A 23,434-nucleotide genomic window follows, 5' to 3' on the forward strand; every position below is an offset into this window, starting at 1 on the left:
TCTTGCACGAATCTCAAAATCAATGCACTCCAAGAGACGACAATCTAGACACGAAGCTCCTCTAGCACGTTTTGTGCTTTTTGAAGTGCACCACATTTGGCATACATATCAACCAAGGCATTGCCAAGCACAACATTTTTTTGCAACAGCCCCTAATTAACAATATTAGAGTGAATTTTTAAGCACATAACAGCATCTTGCATAGAGCCACATCCGTGAATTTTTATACCCATCCATATCAGCATCTTGCACAGAGCCACATGCCTTCAAGATGCACGCATATGTGATTGCATATGGAAAGAGGTCCTTGCTTTGCATCCGCTGAAATCAGCCTATAGCTTTCTGGCCCTGCGCGTATCCCCTAATCAATGCGCTCCAAGAGATGACATTCCGGACAAGAAGCTCCTCAAGCACGTTTTGTGCTTTTTGAAGTGCACCACATTTGGCATACATATCAACCACAACATTCCCAAGCACGACATTCTTTTGCAACAACCCCTATCTAACAATATCAGAGTGAATTTTCAAGCCCACATCAGCATCTTGCGTAGAGCTACATGCCTTCAAGATGCACGCATAGGTAATTGCTTCTCGTTTGCTGAAAACAACGCAGAGCTTCCTAGCCACGATCAAGGAATTCGAAGAGATGACAAGAAGCCCCTCAAGCATTTGTTGTGCTTTATGTAGTACACCACATTTGGCATACATGCCAACAAAGGCAGTGCTAAGTACGGAATCTCTTTTCAACAGCCTCTGAATTTGTGTGCCCAATATCAGCATCTTGCGTAGAGGCACATGCCTGCAAGATGCATGCGTAGGTACATGCCTGCAAGATGCGAGCGTAGGTGATTGTGTCCTGGGAGAGGCTCTCGCTTCGCATTTGCTGAAAACAGCGCAATGCTTCCTGGCCAAGTAGCACTCTCTCTCTCTCTCTCTCTCTCTCCCGGCTAAGTATAGGTTTGACTCACTTTGCGCACCAAAATTAACTTCCTCAAATCAACGGATGCCAAGTGGCATGCCTCCTCTTGCTCCGTTCTAGAAATTGGTATTAGATAATCAAGGTAAACAGATTAAAGAGACTAAGCTTTTTGCACTGATTATTTCGATCACAACAGTAACTATGAAGACACCAACAGCAGCTACAGGCTTTCTTCTACTCATTAACTGCTTACTACTCTTGAGTCAGGTATAATTATGATCTATGAAACCATCAATTGTGTAAGAGAAGGATCCATTCCAATTAGCTATTACATTTTTACTCTGATTAATCATTTCTCTTGAGCTAATTCTGTCCCTTAATCTTTGCAGATTTTAATCTTTGCCAGTATGTGGAATACATCCGCTGCAGCTACCATTTCCTCTCCTGAATTGTATGCTCTTCTGGAGTTGAAGGCTCGCCTCGCAAATTCTGTTGCATGACAGGCGCTTGATCTTCGAGCTTGGAATGAGAGTAGCTTGCAGAGCATTTGCAATAACGTCTCATCATGGAGAGGAGTGACCTGCAGTTATGTCTCTAGGCAATGCCACATCACCGGCATCAATCTGACCAGCTCCGAGTTGGCAGGCTCTCTACCACCGCATCTTGGAAACCTCACGTTCTTGTCCACCCTCGATCTCTCCTCAAACCTTCTCATGGGAGGCATTTCCATAGAGCTCTCTCGCTGCTCCATGCTGCAACTTGTGTATCTCCACAACAACAGCCTCAAAGGTCCCATCCCGGCAAGCTTGTGCAATTGCACGAGCCTTGTTGATCTGCAACTTTACTCAAACCAGCTCTCAGGCCGCATTCTCGATGAGATCGGGCTTTTGGGAAAGCTACAAAGGCTATTGCTCAGACAAAACAAGCTAGTAGGAGCTATCCCATCTAGCTTGGGCATGTGCAAGAATCTCTTACTCCTAGACTTGCATATGAACCAGCTTAAAGGTGGCATTCTTGAAGAGCTGGGAGCTTTAACTAGTCTTACAAGGCTGTATCTGCATCACAACAACTTCATGGGTGCCATCCCTCGCAACTTGAGCAATTGTACAAGCCTTATAATTATCGAACTTGGCTCGAATGAGCTCTCAGGTTCCATCCCTACAGAGCTTGGCAAGCTGGCTCAACTTCAAAGTTTGAGACTTTGAAAGAACAATCTCAATGGAATCATCCCAAAATCCCTTGGCAGTTGCAAAGAGCTTGTCACACTCAAACTCCCCTACAATCAGCTGTCAGGTAATATTCCTTGGGACACCCTCTCCAATTGTAGTCTTTTATGTAAGGTTGATCTGTCATACAATGAGCTTGTTGGGCGTCTTTCTAGCAAATTGGGAAGGCTTCTATACTTACAACATTTACATCTGGAATACAATTTGCTACAAGACCCAAATCTTGATTTGGTATTGGGTTTAAGCAACTTGCAGACAGTGGATTTATCCTTCAATCATCTCAATGGCACCCTACCAAAGAACCTTCCCAATGTGTTCGGAAATGTAGTGTCTCTGAAGGTTTCTCACAACCTAATTTCTGGAAGCCCATTCAAGACATGACGATGTCTCATACCTGCTGCGACATAGAATTGTTGTCTACATATCGCATGGCACTACCACAGTACCACCATTGCAATGCTTGTACCTGTTGTACTTTCATTAAATCACACCATTCATCCCCAGATGCGCCATCAAAACTCCCTCATTAAGCACCACAAAAGCCCACAAAAGCACTTCTTATCCTGAGCCCCTCCTTCATCAAGGCTCACCTACCCTGATTGCCACGATGCCGGTGCCTTTATTTTGCGCTTGTTACCCTTTTTTTGCCCAACACCTCACCAAAGCTGGAAAACATGTAGGGATGATAGAGCCTATCAAAGTCGAGTTGTTTTTTATCCATCCACATGGAAATCTGCATATGAAGTAGCCAGCTTGGATTGTGCTACTTGTGAAGGCAGCAACGTGTCATCAGATTCTTGAATTCTCTCATGAGAGCTACCCTCAATTATAATAGGGACGAATATGTTGTTGTCTCATATACAAAGGTCATATTATACACCTGATGGAATAAGAGAAGGCTCCTCCTATGATTCCCGTGCGACATACAAACACCTAAAACCATAATTTTATTGATCATAAATTTGTCTAACTAGAGTGATCAAGTACAAGCATTTACATTGCTGCAGCTCTAAACAGTGGTCTCTTGAATTGGTCTTGTTCAAAGTCTCCATTACAAACAACACGTACCTGCATATTGCTCCATGCATCTTCTGCCATATGGTATGCCAACACATCCATTGTGCTATCATAAGGATGATAGAGTCACTTAAACCTCATGCACAGACAGCCATGAGAAAACATGCTCGACTACCACATCCAAAGGTGGTGGAAAGCTGGGCATGAGAAGATCCAACTGAGGCGCCCATCTTCTCTTCTTGGCCAGCCAGCGGCAGCAGCTTTCCTCCCTCTTACCTTGCTCTTTCTGTGCTCGTGCCTTTGCCTGATCTAGGGAAGCCTCTCCTTGTTCGTGTTTCTGTCCCTGTGGTGTCTACACGAGGTAAGCTTCTCATCGTGGCTCCTCCTATGTTGGACAATCTGCGCCTCGCGCTACGACGCAACCATCTGGTTTTTTTTGGGCTTTAAGATTCCGTTCCATTTTTCAAACCAATCATATTGTGCCAAGTGGCACTTTTCTCCTTCCTCCTTTCTCCAAATCAATCTTAGATAATCAAGGTAACGAGAGCAAGGAATGCAAGGTATGCTGCTACAGCTCTCTCTCTCTCTCTCTCTCTCTCTCTCTCTTTCTTGGAGTGTGTGTAAACAGTTCTCTCTCTCTCTCTCTCTCTCTCTCTCTCTCTCTCTCTCTAGCAGTGCCACCGCTGGCAAGTTAGTGACGGCCTTGTTTTTACTTAATTAGTTGTTGTCTTTAAGTATTAATTCTACTTATTTGACATGTTCTTGGGTAGGGGCAATTTGTTCTTGGCCCCCATTGTACTCAATCATTAATTCATTGCTCAGTTGGTTGGTTCAGTAACTCTCTCTCTCTCTCTCTCTCTCTCTCTCTCTCTCTCTCTCGTGTGCATTTTCTCCCATTGCTCCACACTTTCACATCGTTGACTTTGTCATGGTATCAAAGCTAGGTGGGAGAGAAGTTGTGCTTATCAAAGGAGGAAATCCCTCTACCTTAGTGTGTCGTAGTTTTTGAGTAGTGTTTTAAAACATTGGGAGCAAGGCCTTTTGGTAGTGATTGGCACCATTGTTTTGAGGCACTCCTTGGGGCAGCTTTCGTAGCACTAGTTTGAGGCCCTGTAGTAGATAGTGAAAATCGGTTCTCTGGAAGTGCCAATACACAATATAATTACCGCTTGGTAAGTGTGTCGAAGCCCAATACAGACACCCATAAATAGGACCCACTACTTTCATTTTGGGGTTTGTCTGTCCATCCATCTGTCTATATCTTGTTGGCTAGTTTTGAGTGGAGCTCTAGTGTATTCATAAACCTTTTGGGAGCTCTTTTACTCCTTTGTAATTCAACACTCATGGACAGTTTAGCTGTACTTATAACTCAACAATATGAATTTATCAGTTCCAGTTGTCTTGTTGTCCAACATCTAATTCTACTCTTTTTGCTGAGTTGTCTCTCTGGCTTTCCTCATGTTCATTTAAAGTCTAATTCTGTTTATCCTATCTAGTTCTACTCTTTCAGTTCAATTGTCTTTTTTGTTTTCCTCATGTTCATCTGAAGGTTGATTATGTTCATCCTATCTGATTTGATTTGATTTGACATTTGACTTTGAAGTTCTAACCTAGAATAGTTGTCAAGTGACCAACTCATTCCATTTTAGTGATCACGGTGGTTAGCTAAGACTCTTGACAGAACTAGTCTCCCAATTAGAATTCAAAGTCAACTAGATATTTGAAATGCCTTCAAAGGTTCAATGAGAGAAAAAAGGCTCATTACAGTGTTTGCTGAGGACCAGGACCACATCAACATAATAGTTGAAGAATCAAGGTAGAGCTTTGAAGAAGGACCCCAATCCCAGAATGAGGAAATTGATGTCAAATTTAGCAAAAGAGGTAATGAGGAGCATAATGTTTCTCAACATTCAATTCAGCCAAGGAGACATCAACCAGAGAGAGCTGAAAGATGCTCTCATTCGCATGGGTCTTAGAATTCGGGTCTGAAGGGCAAAGCGAAAGTGCATATTGGATGTTAGTGATGGCAGTTGGCATAACAAAAGACGAGTGTCACATGCAAAATCCAATGAGAGGGATGAACCTGACACTATTACTGAAACCAGGATGACAATTTTAATGACAGATGGGATGTTGATACAGATCATCACAACAAGCACAGACATAGCGAAAAGAAATCCAATCACAAGAAAAAAGCAAGGCATAGAGAGCGAGAATTGGATCATCATAGATCTAGACAAGGCAAATGATCCAGTGACTTGAAGATTGCTTTTCCAACACCCAAAGGTAGTAGGAAGGATGACCCAAATGTGCACATCCAAGCTTTTGAACACTAGGCTAACTTAAAGAATATTGATGATGATGAGGAGATAATATTTCCCACAAACTTTGAAGAATGCACCCAAGAAATGGTATTACCATGAGTCCAACATGAAAGCTTCGAACTATAATATGTTGAAAATTTATTTTCTATTGGAGTATAGTGAGAACCGTAGAGATAAAGATATCCTCTGCAAGATGGATAATAAGATCAAGCAGGGCAAGTTGTCAATTAGAAGCTATGTGGAGAAGATCAAGGAGCAAACCTAGACAACTGAAAGAACCTTCTTCACCGAAGTGAATGCGTACATGGTTTTTAAGCAGATTTAGAAGTAAGAAACTGAGGGAACAAGAGGTACCAACGCTAACTAGGAAATTCAATGACGTGGTACAAAGAGCTCTGGTGTTGTAGTAGTAGGCAAAGAAGGAGAAGGGACATAAGGGAAGAGGAAGTTCAAGTGACAATGAATCATCCATTGAAGGGTAGAGTTCCATTTCTTTTAAAAGTGAATCAGAGGACCATTAAAGAGTAAGAAGAAGGGATCTTGGACCAACAAGGTAGAGGCAATCTCGAAGCACATATCTTAAATGTCAAAGACCAAATCTACAGTTGGAAAGGTGGAGGCCTTGTGTACAAAGTGCAATTCGAAAGAGCACAGGTATGATGAGTGTTGCCAATGTATCTATTGTAAATCATTTAGACGTCTATGTAACAACTACGAAATCAGAATGCACCATTTTAAAGCAGGCAAAGATGTGTCCTGATAGCTTTGACAAACCAAAAACCAGCAAAGCAAGAGGCAATGTAAGAGAATATGAATAATGGGCCTAGGGCCAACAACATGGTGCGAAGAGAAAGATATCAAAACTTTGCTAATAGAGTTCGAGGAAGAGTTGAATTTACAAGGCATAGTTTCATATGTTATACGTGCTCATATAATGTAAAAGCTGAAGTGACTGAAGGTAAGATGGCAAGCTTAGCTGGTGCGAGTGATCATCAAGAGCGTTGGGGTTGTCATCGAGGATGTTGGATTTTTGATATCTTCCCAACACTTTCAACACAACTTTGTTTCATTAAGTCAAAAAAAATTCAGAACAATTGATTGAATAATCTCAACATATAAAGAGAACAACATAAACAAAAATCAAAACACAAAACACCATATTGTATATCAATCCTCCCCCTCAATCAATATGATTGAGTATTTTCCTTCCACCTCTTTATTCATCTCATGGAGCATGAATTACAATAAGATAAATATATGAAATAGAAGAGAGTATGAGTTGTGCAATCAAGAGAGTGTTTGCCATGATTAAGAGAAAATTAGCATGAAAGGGACAAAGTTTATCTTCTGTAGCTTTGCTCTAATGGAAGGGAGGTAAAACACTAGGTCACCTCGTCAAAATACTCCCGGAGTACTCGTCTTCCTCGTAAATCCTTGTACCTAAGACCATCAAGACACTTCACAAAATAGTATGCTACATCGTAAGTAATTTCTTAAGTATAAGAATCATTGCCTTGAAACTGCTCAGTGGATGCCCAAGAGGTTTTTCCGCTCTCATCCTAGTATCCTAGAAGCATATCAAACTTTTAGAAGGTAAAAGTTTTTATTCTTTACCCTAAGGTTTGCCCTTTGGTTGATGATTGTGGTATTTCATACCTGAGGCTAGCCCTTTGACTGTTCATTCAGTGGTAATTTTATGTTGAGGTTTGCCCTTTGACTATTAGTCTGTGGTATTTGATACCTAAGGTTTGCCCATCAATTAGAGCAGTACTTGATCGAGGTTTTGTGCTTTGAACAATGTAAAATGTAATTTATTTTCATTGTTTTCATATCCTTCTTGTCTTTGTTACAGTGTCCACTAACAAAGATCTCTTTCAATCTCGTAGATATTTTGATATGTGGATTGCACTTATTTTTTTGGTTTCCTCTTTTCAAGATATTATGATGAGAAGTAGAAAAATCTCTTTGAGTACTTTAATTGATTCGACATATATCGTGTGGAGATTTGTCTCATCTCCACACAATTTTTGAAGATTCTTAGTTTTCTCTATTTTTCCACAATTGAAGGCAATTGCTTCCCTGTTGGAGAGGGCCATTATCACTATTACTACTTTTGGAAATTTTATCAATTTCGCTTATGTTTTATTCTCAAAAACCATCTAAAAGAAGCAATGTAAATAGAGCTTTCTTTTATCTACTATTCTAATAGTTTAAGTGAAAAAAAGCCACTTCTATTTTGAGTGCATGCATACAAGTGAGAGAGAAAGAAAGAAAATTTTGAAAACCCATCATCGCACACACCGCACTTTCTCAATAAGAATCATCTTTCTAACCTTCCTTTAAAAAGAGTGGATTATCAATGATAGAGAGTGGCGATAGAGAATCTTTGAAAGGACAAAGAAAACTTATGTGAAATTTGTTGTGAATTTTTCAAGAGTCAGGGAGAGCTAATTGAGAAGAATTATCATTAATACAATTAGTGATTTTAGTGGAACATAGTGCTTTGATGCTAGCTTGACAACAAGACTAATCTCTATGCTCTTAAGACATCTCTTTTCAGTTGAAGCATCACAAAATCTCCCTCTTTGAATTCCATGGGTTATCTCCTTTTATTTGCTTGTTTCATGTATGAATGTTGTGCTTTTTGAATCTCTTGTTTTTCTTGTTACCAGATTTAGGTGTCTTGTCAAGCAATTTCAATAGCATGTGGTACTTCATGAGAAATATGAGACAACGGAGTAGGAAATAAGTATCCCTATACAATTCAAAATGGTGATTCTACCGTGGATGAATGAAGAGTGTTGTTGTATGCAAATTGAAGCAAGTGGATGTATGTGTCCCAAGTTTTTGGTCTCTTCTTCATGTAGCTAGGTAGCAGGTTGAGGTCTTGTTCATTTCACGGAATTAACCAAACATATCACTTCACCAACTAAGAGTGGCCATGCACCACCACCCATAGAATCAAGAAAGAGCTCTCAATGTGTCAATCCTTACTATGTCTGGACCTAGTATGTTTCCCCATGTTGAGTCAAATTGAGCTGCAAACTCCACTCATGGTGGTTCCCTTTCATCAATTCCTTTCTAAATTTCAGTCTTCTGACCATACTCCTCCCAAAACCCAAAGAGTTTGATTCCTCATAAGATGTTGGCGGAGTCATGAAAGTGAAATTTATCAATCCCTAGTTGGCATCATTTATGGTTAAGACTAGGACAATATCTAATCGTCTTCAAGCCCCCAAATTTTGTTCTTGATTAATGAAAACATCCTTGGCTAATGCTCTTATGAGTGTATGTTCTTAAAAGATCTAGAATGGTGCTATTGGCCACTTTTGTTTGTCCATTAGATCCTGGATGAAATGCAAAAGTGAAGCCTATTTGAGTGCCCAAATTTAAGAATCATTGCAAAATCGTCGATCTCGATCAGATATGATAGTGAAAAAACAAAATTTCCTTAAGAAAACAATTGAGCCACTTGCTTAGCTGAGAGGGTGGGGGTCTACTTACAAAGGAGAAAGTAAGCATGTTTGCTAAATCTATCTACAATAGTATAAATCATATAGTTTTTTGCACAAATGAGTAGCAATCCAATGAAAAAATCTATAGAAATGTGTTGCCAAAGAGAGTCATGAATAGGTAATCAACAATCCATATTGCTTACAATGATGGTACTTGATTCGATGACAAACAAAACATTGTGCAACATATATAACAAAATCTTTTCGAAGGGAGGGTCAATAAATTTGAGATTCTACTAGGTGAATAGTTATCGAAATTTCATGGTGGCCTATATAAGATGGTTCATGGCACATTTTAAGGACAAGTTGACTAAATTCAATGGTTATACACAATTTCTTTGCAAAGAACAAATACCCATCATGAAAGGAGTGTTGTGCATGAACAAAAGATGCATGGTTACAAAAATAAACATAAATGTCAACAACGTCAAACGAGCATAAGTATCAACCATTTTTGGAAAATTTTAAGTGAATATAATAGAAATTTATTGATCAATGGCACATGACTTAGTGTATTTGCAACCTTATTTTCATGCCCTAGTTATAAGTTTTGGTTAGCTTGTAATGTGAAAGATTTTTCATTATGTGTGACAACGAGTGTATGCTTATCATAGTCAACATTTGGATTCAAGTGATGTATCCAAGGCTTACCATTAGGGCCACTAAAGGACTCAAAAAGGCATGTGTAAGGAATTAGTTAACTTGCTACTGAGCGGAGCTGTTCACGGTAAAACGACTTCAAATTTAGCCTATGAGATTTAAAGTGTACCTATGAGATTTAAATCATATCTAGGTACATATCACTAAATATTAAAAAAGATATTGTTTTTATAGTGTTCCTTTGTGGTTCACCTCGAAGTTTGTCCTTATTTGATTTTTTCCTCATCCAAGTGACTTGGTAGCAAACAATTGTTTCTTCCAATTTCAAATGACTTCATTCCCTCTCTCTCTCTCTCTCTCTCCCCCCCATGACCTTTTGTTTGGCTCTTCTCAACTTCACAAGATTTGTCTCCACTCTTGTAATGTTAGTAGCTTTGCTAGTCTTGTTAGCTCCATAAAACCTTTTACTAAATGCTATTTACTTCTTCCAATGAGTAATAAATCTTCCATACATAAACGCAAGTTCCACTTGAATATTAAGCTCAACCAAGAATATGCAACTACATGGTGTCTATCAAAGACCACTTACAGACTTGAATATGAAGCTCAACAACTTTGCAACAAGGGGAAGAAGCACATTGACCTACAAGCAGATGGAAGTTTGTATCCACCGGATCCTAGAACTGGACAATATCCATCTTTCACACACCTCATAATTTGATGAGATTTGTTGGAAACGGGATTAATTGCCTACTAGGATATATTTTTAAGCTATCTTAGTCACACATCAACCATGCACATACATTCATTATCTCTAAAGTACCTTGTCTTTGAATGCAACCGAAAATTTAGAACTTGTGTAACATTTAATGCACTAGTAACTTGAGTGTAGCGGAAATTGATAACATAGTGAGCATTTCATTAAGAATAAGTTCCTAATGAGCATAGAGAGAGTACTTAATTTGAGAAAGCAACATAGCAATTTACACATAGCTAACTTGGCATTGACAATACTTGGAAAGAGAGAGAAATAGAAAAATTGACAACAGTTGAGGACCATATTTACATGGAGCCGGTCCCCCCTCCATAAAGGCTTTGTATTATAGCTTCTCCCATCAAAGGAGATTTTTGTACAATACAATTCTTGTGTTCCTTGACAAAACTCGTTGGTTTAATGAAGATGGAAGCTTCATGCACCAAATTATGCTTGAAAAACACACTTAGTGTCCCTAGCCTCAGTCCCAAGACCTCACACACCTTCAAAAATGGTGAGAGCTAGCAGGGAATGAGGATAGATTGAGAGGAAGAAGATGTATCTTACGAGAAAGTAGTATTCTTCTCACATAATCACTCTAATAGCATAGCTTAGCTTAGTAATTAGCATGGTAGAGGAGACGAGCATGTAACATTTAATGGCCTAGTAACTTGTGTGTAGTGGAAAATAGCATAAACATAGTGAGCATTTCATTAGAATAGATTCCTAATGAGCATAGCAAGAGTGCTTGGATGGAGAGAGCAACAAAAAACATAACACCTAGTTAGATAGGCATGAACAATACTTCAAAAGAGAGAGAAATTAAGCTATTGACAACAGTTGAGGACCGGATATACATGGAGCCGGTTCCCCCTCCAAAAGGCTTTGTATTATAGGTTTCCCCCATCAAGGGAGACATTTTACAATACAATTCTTTGTGTTCCTTCAATAACTAGCTAGTGCAATGAAGATGGAAGCTTCAAGCACTAAGCAAACACTTATAAAACACAACATCAATTCCCCCACGGTCTCAAACCCAAGACCTCACACACCTTTGAAGATGGTGAGAGCTAGCGGGGTATGAGAGTAGATTGAGAGGAAGGAGTAGTCTGATGAGAAAGAAGTATATCTCCTCACTTAATCACTCATAATAGCTTAGCATAGCTTAGTAATTAGCATGGTAGAGGAGATGAGCATGCATTGAAGATTGCCTCTTGGTTGGATTTGCATCACAAAGCCAAGAGTTGTTGGTGTAGACCTCCCTTCTCACAAGCTTGGAGTAGATGAGGAGCTTTCCATTAAAGCTTGAGAAGGAGAGAGAGAGTCTTCTTGATTCACACATGAGATTGTGTGAGTGTGTGTGTGATAATGCCTTGCAAAAATCATCCCCCTCTCTCTCTTGGTCGACCCCTCTTGCAATTTACTCATGCTGGCACCTCATTGGACCCTGCAAAGCTTAGTCAATCATAATTGAGAAGCATAAGTGATAGCCTTGTGACATGTGTCCCCCTTTCCCCTTTTGTGAGATATTTTGGTAATTAAATAATGCAACTAGACCCTTTGTCTTCTGGCCAATAAGAATCATGCAAGCCATTGGGCTGTTGGACCCCTTGGGAGACTGTCCAATAGTTTTCTAGAGATTTTAATTCTTATTGGTTCTTATATCAAGTGTTTTTGAATGAATTAAACTAGATTTACTCTAGTCTAATTCTCATTGGTCCACCTCTATGACCATCCAATAGGATTTGAGTGCACCTTGTGGGCAACTGGGCTAGGGAGCTGGCATGTGTTCCCTATTCCCTTTTTGTAAAGGGAGCCTATGTGTGTGTGTGTGTGTGTGTGTGTTTCTCTCTCATCCCCTACTTAGAGGGCTTGTCCCCTCCTATGTAGGAGTCTTGAAGACTTTTGTGTACACTCACAAAGCATTTAATTTCACTAAGCTTGACCATTTGTACATAACCTTAGCATTTTGGAAGTCTTAATGGGCTGAGACTTAGGGTCTTTGAAGCCCATTTTTGCACATTGCTCTTTTGCAGATGGCCCCCCATTTGGATTCCTATTTTCCCTCCTTTGGATCCCTACTGTGGCTGGTCTGCCAGCTTAACCAATATTCTAGATTTTTCTCCCCTGGCACTTCCCCATATTAAATGATTACTTTAACATGATAAAATCATTTAGGAGAATTAGATATTAGTTATTATGATAGAGCATGCCATTGAAGCTTGGATCTTGGTTGGATTTGTATTCCATAGCCAAGAGTTGTTGGTGTAGGCCTCTACTTCTCAATGCTTGGAGAAGGAGAGATAAAGTTCTTCTTGGCTCTTGGTTGGATTTGCATTCCATAGCCAAGAGTTGTTGGTGTAGGCCTCTACTTCTCAATGCTTGGAGAAAGAGAGATAAAGTTCTTCTTGCACACATGAGTTGTGTGTGTGTGTGTGTGTGTGTGTGTGTAGCAATGCCTTAGACTAAAATGCAGCCCTCTCTCTCATCTTAGTTGACCCCTCTTGCTAAATGCTCATGTTGGCCTCCCATTGGCTCCTATAAAGCCCATCCAATCACAAATTAGAAGCATAGTTGATAGCCTTTTGACAAGTGTCCCCATTTTCCCTTTTGTGAGAGCTTTAGGTAATTAAATAATTCAATTAAACTCTCATTGGACCTCTTAGTCTTCTGGCCAATAGGAATCATGCAAGCCATTGGGCTGCTGAATGCTCATTGGACCCCTTGGTAGACTGTCCAATAGTCTTCTAGGGAACTTAATTTCTATTGGTTCTTTTATCAAGAATATTTAAATTGATTAGACTAAATTTACTCTAGCCTAATTCTCATTGGTCCACCTCTATGGCCATCCAATAGAGTTTGGGGAGAGATTAGTGGCAATTGGCCTAGAAGCATGACATGTGTCCAGTATTCCCTTTATGTAAACGGGGAGCCTTGGAGTGTGTGTGTGTGTGTTTGTCTGTTTATCTCTCATCCCCTACTAAAAGGGCTTGCCCCCTCCTTCCTAGGGATGTGGGAAGACTTATTAGTCTTCCCATGACCATCCAATTTTCCCCTTGCTTCGGCCATTGGATAAATGAGTTAATTTTTGGAACCTTAGCCTATGGAAGTCTTAATGGAGCTGAACCTTAGGTCTTTTAAACCTCATTGAAGCACATTGCTCTTTTGCAGACTATCCCCCTTTGGATCCCTATTTTCCCTCCTTTGGATCCGTGCAGAGACCGGTTTGGCAGCCTTACCAATATTCTAGCTTTTACTCCCTTGGTACTTCCCCATATTAAATGATCAGTTTAACATGAGAAAATCATTTGGGAGAATTAGATATTAGTTTTTATGACATTACCTCTCTCTTGAAATCATAGTCGTCCTCGACTATGAGGTAGGGAAGATAAAGCCTAGTCATTAGTCTGTTTGCTAGCGGGTAGAGGACCCCTATTTTACCCTACGACACCATTCCAGAATGGATGACTAGTCCATTTGGTGCTTGAGAGCCTTAGCTGCCACAAGCATGTCTACACTTTAGTCCATATCAATCTTCCATTGCAGGGTGACAAACTCTACTTGGTGTTCAAGAGACGTCGTCCCCACAAACATGATCCTAAGCATAACATGTGTGCATAATAAATAAAAAGAGAGTCTTATAAGACAAAGACTTTGTTCATTAATACATTTTCTTACTCTAGGGAATCATTGTAAGCATTGACAAGGTTTAGGTTATCCTTTAATTGTATGCCTTGCATCCATCTAGCATCTTCAAAAGGATAATTTTTAAACTTGATAAGATATCGTCGGATAGTCTTACCGCCTCTTAATACCTTGTCTTCGTGTCGGAGAATGGACTCAAGCTGCAACACCTCTTCTTGGTCCTCGATCTCCAGTGCGTCTTCAATGACTGCTTCTTGAGGTGGCTCTCCTTTGTAAGGCTTTAGTAGGCTCACGTGGAAAGAATTGTGTATGAGCCAATGGTTGGGAAACTTGAGTTGATAGGCCATCTCATTGATTGGCCTAAGAATTTGAAAGGGGCCATAGTACCTTTTTGATAATTTAGCATAGTACTTTTGGTGTCCCATAGGATTCTTGCCCGTTGTGTGCCTTAATCGAGCCTTGGGAAATTTAAGCAAGACCCAATCATTTTGTTTAAAGGCTAGGTCTCTTCTGTGCTTATCAGCAGAAGCCTTTTTCCTTTGCTTAGAGATGGATATAGCATCCTTAATCTTTTGAAAAGATTCTTGCAGGTCTCGGCTATATTCATCGGCAGTGAAGATCTTCCCTTGTACCTTAAGTAGCAGGGGACTTTTGAATCCCTCCATCACCTCAAAGGGTGCTTTTCCCCGTGGAAGTATGTATAATTTTATTGTAAGCATACTCCACTAAAGGTAAGTACTTCTCCCATTGGGACTTTTGATCTACTTCTATGACATAAGCTTTTAGTAGATCAAGAATTGTTAGGTTAGCTATTTCACTTTGGCCATCCATTTGGGGATGATAGGCCAAAGAGAAGTTTAGCCTTGTACCTAAATTCTCAAAGAGACCCTTCCAGAAATTATTGGTCATTCTAGGATCTCTATCCGACACTATAGACATTGGCAAGCCATGGTATTTGAAGATTTGTGATATAAAGAAGGTTGCCATTTGATGGGTCTTAATAGTCTTTTTGATAGGTATGAAATGTGTTTGTTTGCTAAACTTGTCTACTATTGTCTATATTCCCGTATTCCCGTGGATAGACTTGGGAAGTCCAAAGATAACATCCATGGATATGCTCTCCCACGGCGAATCAGGGATTGGCAACGGTTGAAGCAATTTAGATTGCTTCCCTCTATCAAACTTCGTCTTTTGGCATACCACACATTTTGAAACATGCTCTTGTATGTTCACTTTCATGGCAGGCCAATAGAAATATGTTTCTATCCCTTTTAGGGTAGACTGAATCCCTTTATGCCCCGTATAAGGAGGAGCATGAGATTCATACATTACTTTCTCACGTAGTGAGTTAGTAACGTATAGTCTATTACCATAGAGAAGATAACCATCTTGTAGGGTAAATGGTTCTTCCTTCTTCCCTAGTGCAAGGGCTGAAATCACATCTCTAAAATTGGGATCGATAGCATACTCATCTATCATAGAAGATAGATCATTGTGAGTTGCTATGGATATCGCATTCACTCTCGGTTGTTTTGAGAGTGCATCGGCTACTTGATTATGCTTACCAGCAATGTGAGAAATATGAAAATGAAATTGCAAAAGAAAATTCCCACCTCATCTGTTTGTCAAAGAGCTTGGTCTGCATCATGAAGTACTTAAGACTTTGGTGATCCGTTCGCCGAATGAAAGGAGTCCCCAATAAATAGTGCTTCCACAAGTCTAGAGCATGTAGAACTGCTAAGAGTTCCTTCTCATATATACCTAGATCTTGCTCAACAGGGTCGAGACTTTGACTTTCATAGGCTATGGCGTGCCCTTCTTGGAGAAAAACAGCTCCAAGATAATCACCAAAAGCATCACATTGGACCTCAAATGGCTTTGAGAGATCCGGCAGTGTAAGCACAAGTTAAGAGATAAGCTTTTCAAAAGCATTGTTCTCGTTGGTGGACCATATATACCTAACATTTTTCTTTGTTAGGTCATGTAATGGTCCCGCGATTTGTGAGAACTTTTCTATGAAGCATCTATAGTATGTACACATACCTATAAAGCTTCTTAGTTCATGCAGATTCCTTGGATTAGGCCATCGTTTTTTTACCTCTAGCTTTGATGGATCCATTTGGATGCCATCTTGAGAGATAATGTGACCTAAATACTGAATCTCTTGTAAGAAAAATTCACTTTTCTTACAATTAATATAAAGTTTATTCTCTCATAAAACTTGAAATATTATATGGAGGTGTTGTTTGTGCTCATCTAATGAATTAGAGTAGCTGATTATATCATCAAAGAACATTCCAGTCAAGGTTCGGTGAGGCCTGAATAGCTTCTCCATCAAGTGGTTGAATGTGGCTGGTGCATTGGTCAAGCCAAAAGGCATGACAATGTACTTGTAAGACCAAACACAGTGCGAAATATGGTCTTTACAATGTCTTGATCAACTATCCTTATTTGAGGTAGCCACTTTTTAGGTCAATCCTACTGAAGTAGGTCGACCCTTGTAGCTTATAAAATAGGTCTTCTACCCGTGGAACGGGAAACCTGTTCTTGATAGTGATCCTATTTAGTGCTCTATAGTCGACACACATACGATATGTGCCGTCTCTCTTTTGCACTAATAACACTGGTGAAAAAAATGGAGATGAGCTAGGTCTAACCATGCCTTTCTCAACTAGCTCATGCACTTGCCACATAATCTCCTCTTGTTGAGCTTGAGTAATTGATGAGGTGGGGCTACAAGCTTCCAGATTGTATCAACCTGTCTTTAGTTAGAGCTCATAGATTATTATGTTTGACCACAAAAACCTTGGCTAAGGTATAAAAGTCAATTTTTGTAAGTATTTTATAAGTTTTGGATAATAGAAACACAGCGTGAGCTAAGGGCGCTCACTTATCTCCTTCTTGCACTTCTTACTCCCTTCCCTATTGCCACATTGCAGTGCCATCTGTTGCATTGCAACCATAGGTAAGAGCTCTATGCATTGACATAAGCATTTCATGGTAATCCGCAGCTTTTGGCGTCGCCGACCCGCGACCTAATTTCATCATAAGTAGGAATTTAAGCTTCAAAATCACAAACTAAATATAGGTGGGGTATGGGGATATCATTGCAAAGCATTTAGAGGCATTCTGAGTCGAAAACGACTAGGTCAAAAACTCACTGTCCTGTTAATCATAATTTTTGCACTTGACCTAAAGTGAGATTTGAGACCATAAGCATGTGTGCTTAGGTCTTCTAAACATGTCTTAGAATTTTCATAATGTTTGGATGTCGTTTGTTGCTATAACAATTATGATTTGTATGCCGATGAGCGACTAGCTTTTGATGATTTCTATCATTTGAGTGTAGCTTGAGTTAGATGCAAGTTGTTTGTTGTTTCCAAGAGATTAACAACCTTTTGTAGCCTCTATGCACTAGTCAAGTAAGCTTCATCCCATGGATTGACAATTATATTCGTGGTTCTCGCTATGTATGCAATAAGATAGAAGTGAGGTTAGACACCCGTCCCACATTTGGCGCCGCTGCCGGGGATTGAAGAGACCTAAACTAGGGAAAAACACTAGCGTCTTGTGAAGTTATCCATTAACTTCCTCTAGAATCACTTAGAGTCAAGACTTTCTTTTTAAAACCGCATAGCTTAAGATTGTCATCTTTTGCTATGTAGAGGTAGCTTGGAAGTAGGTTGTACTTGTTAAGTACCTTTTAGGATTGTAGGATTATATTAGGATTTTGAGAATGACCGATGGACGAGACAAGTCTTAAGATCAAGGCTCAAAAAACCATAAAAAACAAGAAAACGAGTGTTTGTGGACACTTTCCACAACCCCATTGCAGTAGAACCCAGGAGTAGGGTAAGTAGAATCCGAGGTGGAATCTCAGAACATTGCTCTATCCAAAAGAATCAATTGTGAGTTGTTTATGTGAAGTTGCAGAATTTCAAGTCTACGGCTAGAAATAGCACTAGAAGACTATCCACCATTGAATGCAAGTGGAGATTATAATTTAAAAGTTGTATGAACCAGTGGGTAAGCTTAAAGACGCATTGGAGGTAAAATTTCAAGAGGTTGCAAAAACTCAGGTTATTTACTTTATCTTGATATTTTAGGCCAAATTAAGTTCTGACTTGACTCAAAGGCTTAAAATAGCTCATAAAAAGACTGTCCACTGAAAAAATTGAGAAAAGTGCTCATTTTAAAATAATTGGGACTACTTACTTTCAGCTCAAAAGTGACCAAGGTTGATACCAAAGACTCTATGCATGTGTACAAACATCTTTTGTAAAGGCCCATAGAATTTGGATCACCAAATGGATCAAACATTTGGTAAAATTAGAAGTCTGTACTGATTGTTGAGAACTTTACAAATTGGGAAAATCTTGTTTAAACTCAGTGAAACTTGACTCATAGGCTTATATTGATGTGTTAAACAAGTGTACATGTTCAGTTGACCAAAAAGATACAAAAATTTATCACAAGTAAATAATTACGATTATTTACTTTTGCCCCATTTTTCAACTTTTTTGACCAACCCAGTATACCACTAGTTTTAGCATGTTATATTAAGCCCACAAATCAAATTTGGTAAGATTTGGATCATTGGAGTGAAAATTGTGGCCAAATTTGCAAAGTCAATTTACAGACAGAAAACTGTTGACCATTTGAACAGGAATTATCCAAACTTGATGAAACTTGGCTAGGGAGCTTAAGTTGAGCTGTTTAACCAATCTATGTCAAGATTGTGGCAAAAAACTCCATAAAAATAGCAAGAGTAAATAATCGCAATTATTTATATCTGCTACAAAATTGGACATTTTTGCACATTTGAGAATACCACAAGGTCAAGCATATCAAGTAGACCACACAAATCAGATTTGGTAAAATTTGGATCACAAAAGTGAGACTTAAGCCAGATTCTTGAAAACTGAGTCTGCGGATATGAAACAGTTGATAACTTGAACAAATCTTGTTCAAACTCAGTGAAACTTGCTCAAAGACCTTAACAAGTTGAATACTTGGCAAATCAAGCCAAAAAGTGTAAAAAATTGAGAAAAGTAAATAATCGCGATTATTTACTTCTGATACACAGAGACATACTTTTGGACTTTTGAGCTTGTATAATGTTAGACCAACATAATACAAGACCGCCCTTTTGGGTTCAATCAGATCCAAATTAGTATATGTTCACTCAGTTTCCAGGTTGCAGATTAGTCCTTTGGCTTTTTGCAAAATTAGAATCTGAAAGTCTCAAGTACTGACTCACTCGGCTCAAATTGAAAGAGATACACATAGACCAGTCACAATAGTTAGCAAAAATTGTATATTCTTTGTGAAAGAATAGCTAACTTGATTAAAACTGATACAGGAATCAGGTTGCAGACAAGGAATTGGAGGCTTGACAGGAGTTGCAATCACGTCAAGTGGAAGAAGCTGATAACAAGTCAATCCGACGGTAAGTACTCTATCCAGGGCTTCACAAGTCTATATGAACCTTATATCAGGTCGTATACTAGCAAACCAAGGCATATTTGGAGAGACCGCTAGTAGAGTGTCCACTGAAGAGAGTGTGAATCAAGGCGATCACTTGGACACTATCTTTGAAGAAGTCTCAGGCACTTTTTCAAAATCAACATCTGAAATGTCTTCCTATTTGACTCATTCAGAAACTGAAATGACAGTGTGGTATAAGCACATACTCACCTTTTATAAGACTAATCGCCATGGAGCTCAGGTTTACCTGGATCCTAATGAAGAGTATGCTATTCGCATTGATGACCATGACATAGAGTTAGAAGAGGAAATCAGGGCAAATAAACAAGGAAAAATGTATATGGATAAAAACGCAACTCAACATTTACAAGTTGAAAACCCTGACGTAATAGACAAATGGGGGTTAGAAGTAAATACCATAATTCCAAATATGGCAGCAAAAGAAGGACTACCGACTTTAGTATTCAAGGAATACAATCAAGTTGATTTGAAGCCCTTGAAACGACTTAGAATAGATAATCCTAGGATCGAAGTCTATTTTTGGGAGGATAGAAATGTCAAAGATCTTCTATGGACTTCTCATGCCAAATCAGGATAGTTAACACCCATGAAGATCATCTATGTCTTTAAAATCAAAGACAATGGTTTAGTAGATCTACCAACATACCTATTTAGGGATTGTTATAACAATAACTTTGTTATGATGAGTCGTGAGGAGGTGGAACAAACCAAACACCAAGAGTACTCCACAAGGGATTGGATATTGGGCCAAGGACCAAAAACTATTCCAAGAGATGAGTCCGAGAGAGATCTTTTGAGAGTAATGTTAAAAATCCAAAACTACCTTATCACGAAGAAAACTGGGTGACACTAAAGCTAGTCCAGGGCTACATGAGTCACTATTTCCAATAGACTGGTTTGAAGGACTCAAACCAGTCCAGGGCTACATGAGTCACTATTTCCAATAGACTCGTTTGAAGGACTCAGAACAGGACCAACTGCCATCAACTAGAATGAAACAATACATTGCAAGATGCCCAAAACTAGAAATACCTACAGAAGAAATATTAGTATCATTGTTTCTAGAGGGACTGCTAAACAAAGAACTTCATGCTATATTATATAGCAAGAAGCATATGACTCTAGAAGAGTGTGTGTCAGATGCTATTGACTTAGGCGACAATTGTGATATTTTCAATGAAGAAGATGTCCGTAAGGATAATCAAAGTGAGAAAACAACATCCACTAGACCAGCATAAGTGGGAGAAACTGCTGCAGCACCGCTTACAGCCATAGAAGACATGCTCAAAAGGGTGAATGAAATGATGGATAACATGCAAAAAGCACCTATGAGGGGACCATGGCAACAAATACCTCAACAGGGACAACCAATTAGGCCACAAAAATGGTGTGCAATCAAGGGTAAATGGACCAACCATGAGACCAATGAGTGCTATTACCTACCAAAGTATGATGGAAATGAGTGCTATTACCGACCAAAGTATGATGGAAATGTTCAATATGTGCCTATGAGTCCACAAGGGCAACCCATGTATAGAGATATCAGCCTAATATGGCCCCATCTCAAAGATCATTGATGGGTATAGAAAGACCTCAACCCGTGTTGGGTCAACACCTCTATATTCTGGACACAATGCAGGGTCTGTAAAGTACATGCATTTACAGGGAGTCATAGATGAACAAACACTAGTGCCTGTTACACCCTATGTTGAGCATAATCTATCTATAGTAATGGTAGAAGGAGATTGGTATAATTCACATCCGCCACCAATGGAAGAACCTGTGACTTATACTACACCAGAACTTGCACCAAAGTACTATGTAGCTAATCAAGGTGTTAGACCTCCGATGGTAAGACCCATAATTAAGCCAAGAACTGGGAACTGTCATAACTGTGGTGCAGATGATCACTGGAAAAATGAATGCCGAGAGCCTGACAAGAACATTAAGCCAGTTGAAGCTTTTTGTACGCAATGTTGCAAAAAGGGAGGACACTTTCTTGAAGATTGTCCAAAAAATCCTTTAAACAAGGGTAAAATAGTAGTGAACGTAGTCCAAGTAAAACCTAGTAGCTCATCTGAGAGTGAACCTATTGTTCCAATCAAGGTAATCACCAGGTCTTAGGATAAGAAAAAGAAACATAACTCCTTTGATGATTTGGAGAATACTAAAATTTCCTCTCAAAAGACCAAGAGAAGGAGAAGCAAAAGGTATGAGATGAGAAAACAAAAACAAAGGGCTGAAATCGAGGAGAAAGACAAGAAACTATTCCAGGAAAAAGTTAAAGAAACTGGAAGTGATATCAAGGAAACCACCATGAAATCTGGAGGATTAATTTTGGTAGACAAAATTTTTGAGCCAATCAGTGCAGCCTTGGAAGCTTACCAAGCGGGACTTACAGCAAGCCAAAACATGGAATTTTTTTTGGAAAAACTATCCTTCTCCATATATGGAAGGAGCTAAGCTGGAAGCTTATCAAAATCTGGTAAGAATTACTCAAGAGATGCTGAAAAAACAAAAACCAAAGCTTGAGAGTATGGAAAAATGTGAGGAGCTTGTGGTAGGAACCAACAAAGAGAAATCCAAAGTGGTGGTAGAACCCCACCTTGAAACTAAAGAGCCAGAACTCATAGTGCCGGACAATGAAGATGCCTTAGAGTAAATTCCATTCGTAGAAGAAGACTGGCCAGGACACTTATGGGAAAAAGTTAGAAAGATTAATGATGGAGGCCTAACTCTGAAGCTAGCTCCTATAGAGGAAGTTTGGTTAGACAATCTACCTCTTGATATGGATATGGATGTACAATCCTTGTAGGGGGATTACGGATCTGAAGCTTCAAGAATGTCTAAAGCGATAACTCTGAAAACACTACCCTCTTACTTGGGAGATAACGAAGATGAATCCATAGTGTGTAAAACCACTCAGATAAAAAGAGCGAAACAGACCCTAGAGGTAGACAACATCCATTCAATCATGTCTACACCCATTCAATGCACTCTTACTTTAGGAGAACTGTTAAAAATCGGACCATATCTATGGAATGATCTATAGAAAAATCTAGAGAAGGTGGGGATAACATGGCTAATCGTGAAAATTTGGAGAAAATTGAAACACAAATTGGGTAACAAAGAGATTAGATCCGTTCCAATGAACAAAGTCGCAGAATACTACGAAGGGAAAGAAGGAAACACAACTCTTCTAGTAAGATATAATGATATAGAAACCATGGCAATACTGGATAGTGGGGCAAGGCATAGCCATAGCCACAAAAGCACTATGGCAGTCATGGGGAAGGCCAACCATTAGACAAACTCGAATGAAATTGCAATTGGCTGATGGACACATCAAAAAACCCTTAGGACTGCTTGAAAAAGTGATAGTTAGTTCTTGTGGAATTGATTATCAACACATTCTTGCAATAGTGGACTCTGGAAAGAAGCTCAATCATGAAATCATCTTGGGAAAACCTTTCATGCGACAAGTACAACTCATTCGGGATTGGGGAAACAACTACCTGTACTTGAAGCAAGTGGGATAAATAACAAGGGTTAATATAAAAGATCACACTTATAGAGATGTCATGAAAACACCATACAAGAATTCGCCTCTGTCTCTTCGGTTGAAACTAAGTTCCATCTTGGTTGAATAAAGACACACCTATTTGGATGTGCGGAGCATCAAAAAACGGAAGCTTAAAACGAGAAGAATGTATCTTAGAAAGGGATTGCATAGATGAAGCCTATGTACTGATGTCATAAAAACACCCATACAAGAATTTGACTCAGTCTCTTCGTCTAAAACTAAGTTCCATCTTGGTTGAATAAAGACACACCTATTTGGATGTGCGGAGCATCAAAAAACGGAAGCTTAAAACGAGAAGAATGTATCTTAGAAAAGGATTGCACAGATGAAGCTTATGTACCTG

General features: G+C 39.3%; 1 protein-coding gene across 1 annotated transcript; it reads left to right on the forward strand.

Annotated features, from left to right (window-relative positions):
- Window positions 1-1,120: 1,120 nt before the first annotated feature.
- Window positions 1,121-3,611, forward strand: LOC147451233 (uncharacterized). Its single transcript, XM_086520589.1, has 2 exons — window positions 1,121-1,186; window positions 1,423-3,611. Exons 1-2 carry the CDS (start codon window positions 1,121-1,123, stop codon window positions 2,122-2,124), a joined length of 768 nt encoding a protein of 255 aa, XP_086376715.1. The 3' UTR covers window positions 2,125-3,611.
- The last annotated feature ends 19,823 nt before the right edge of the window (window positions 3,612-23,434 follow it).

Source organism: Adiantum capillus-veneris, chromosome 9 (assembly GCF_014529385.1).
Source record: "Adiantum capillus-veneris isolate H3 chromosome 9, ASM1452938v2, whole genome shotgun sequence".
Lineage (NCBI taxonomy): Eukaryota > Viridiplantae > Streptophyta > Polypodiopsida > Polypodiales > Pteridaceae > Adiantum > Adiantum capillus-veneris.

Coding starts and splice junctions, on each gene's coding strand:
- LOC147451233 (XM_086520589.1), top strand. CDS start 1,121: ATGAAGACACCAACAGCAGCTACAGGCTTTCTTCTACTCATTAACTGC. Junction 1,187..1,422: donor GCTTACTACTCTTGAGTCAG/GTATAATTATGA, acceptor GTTGCATGACAG/GCGCTTGATCTTCGAGCTTG.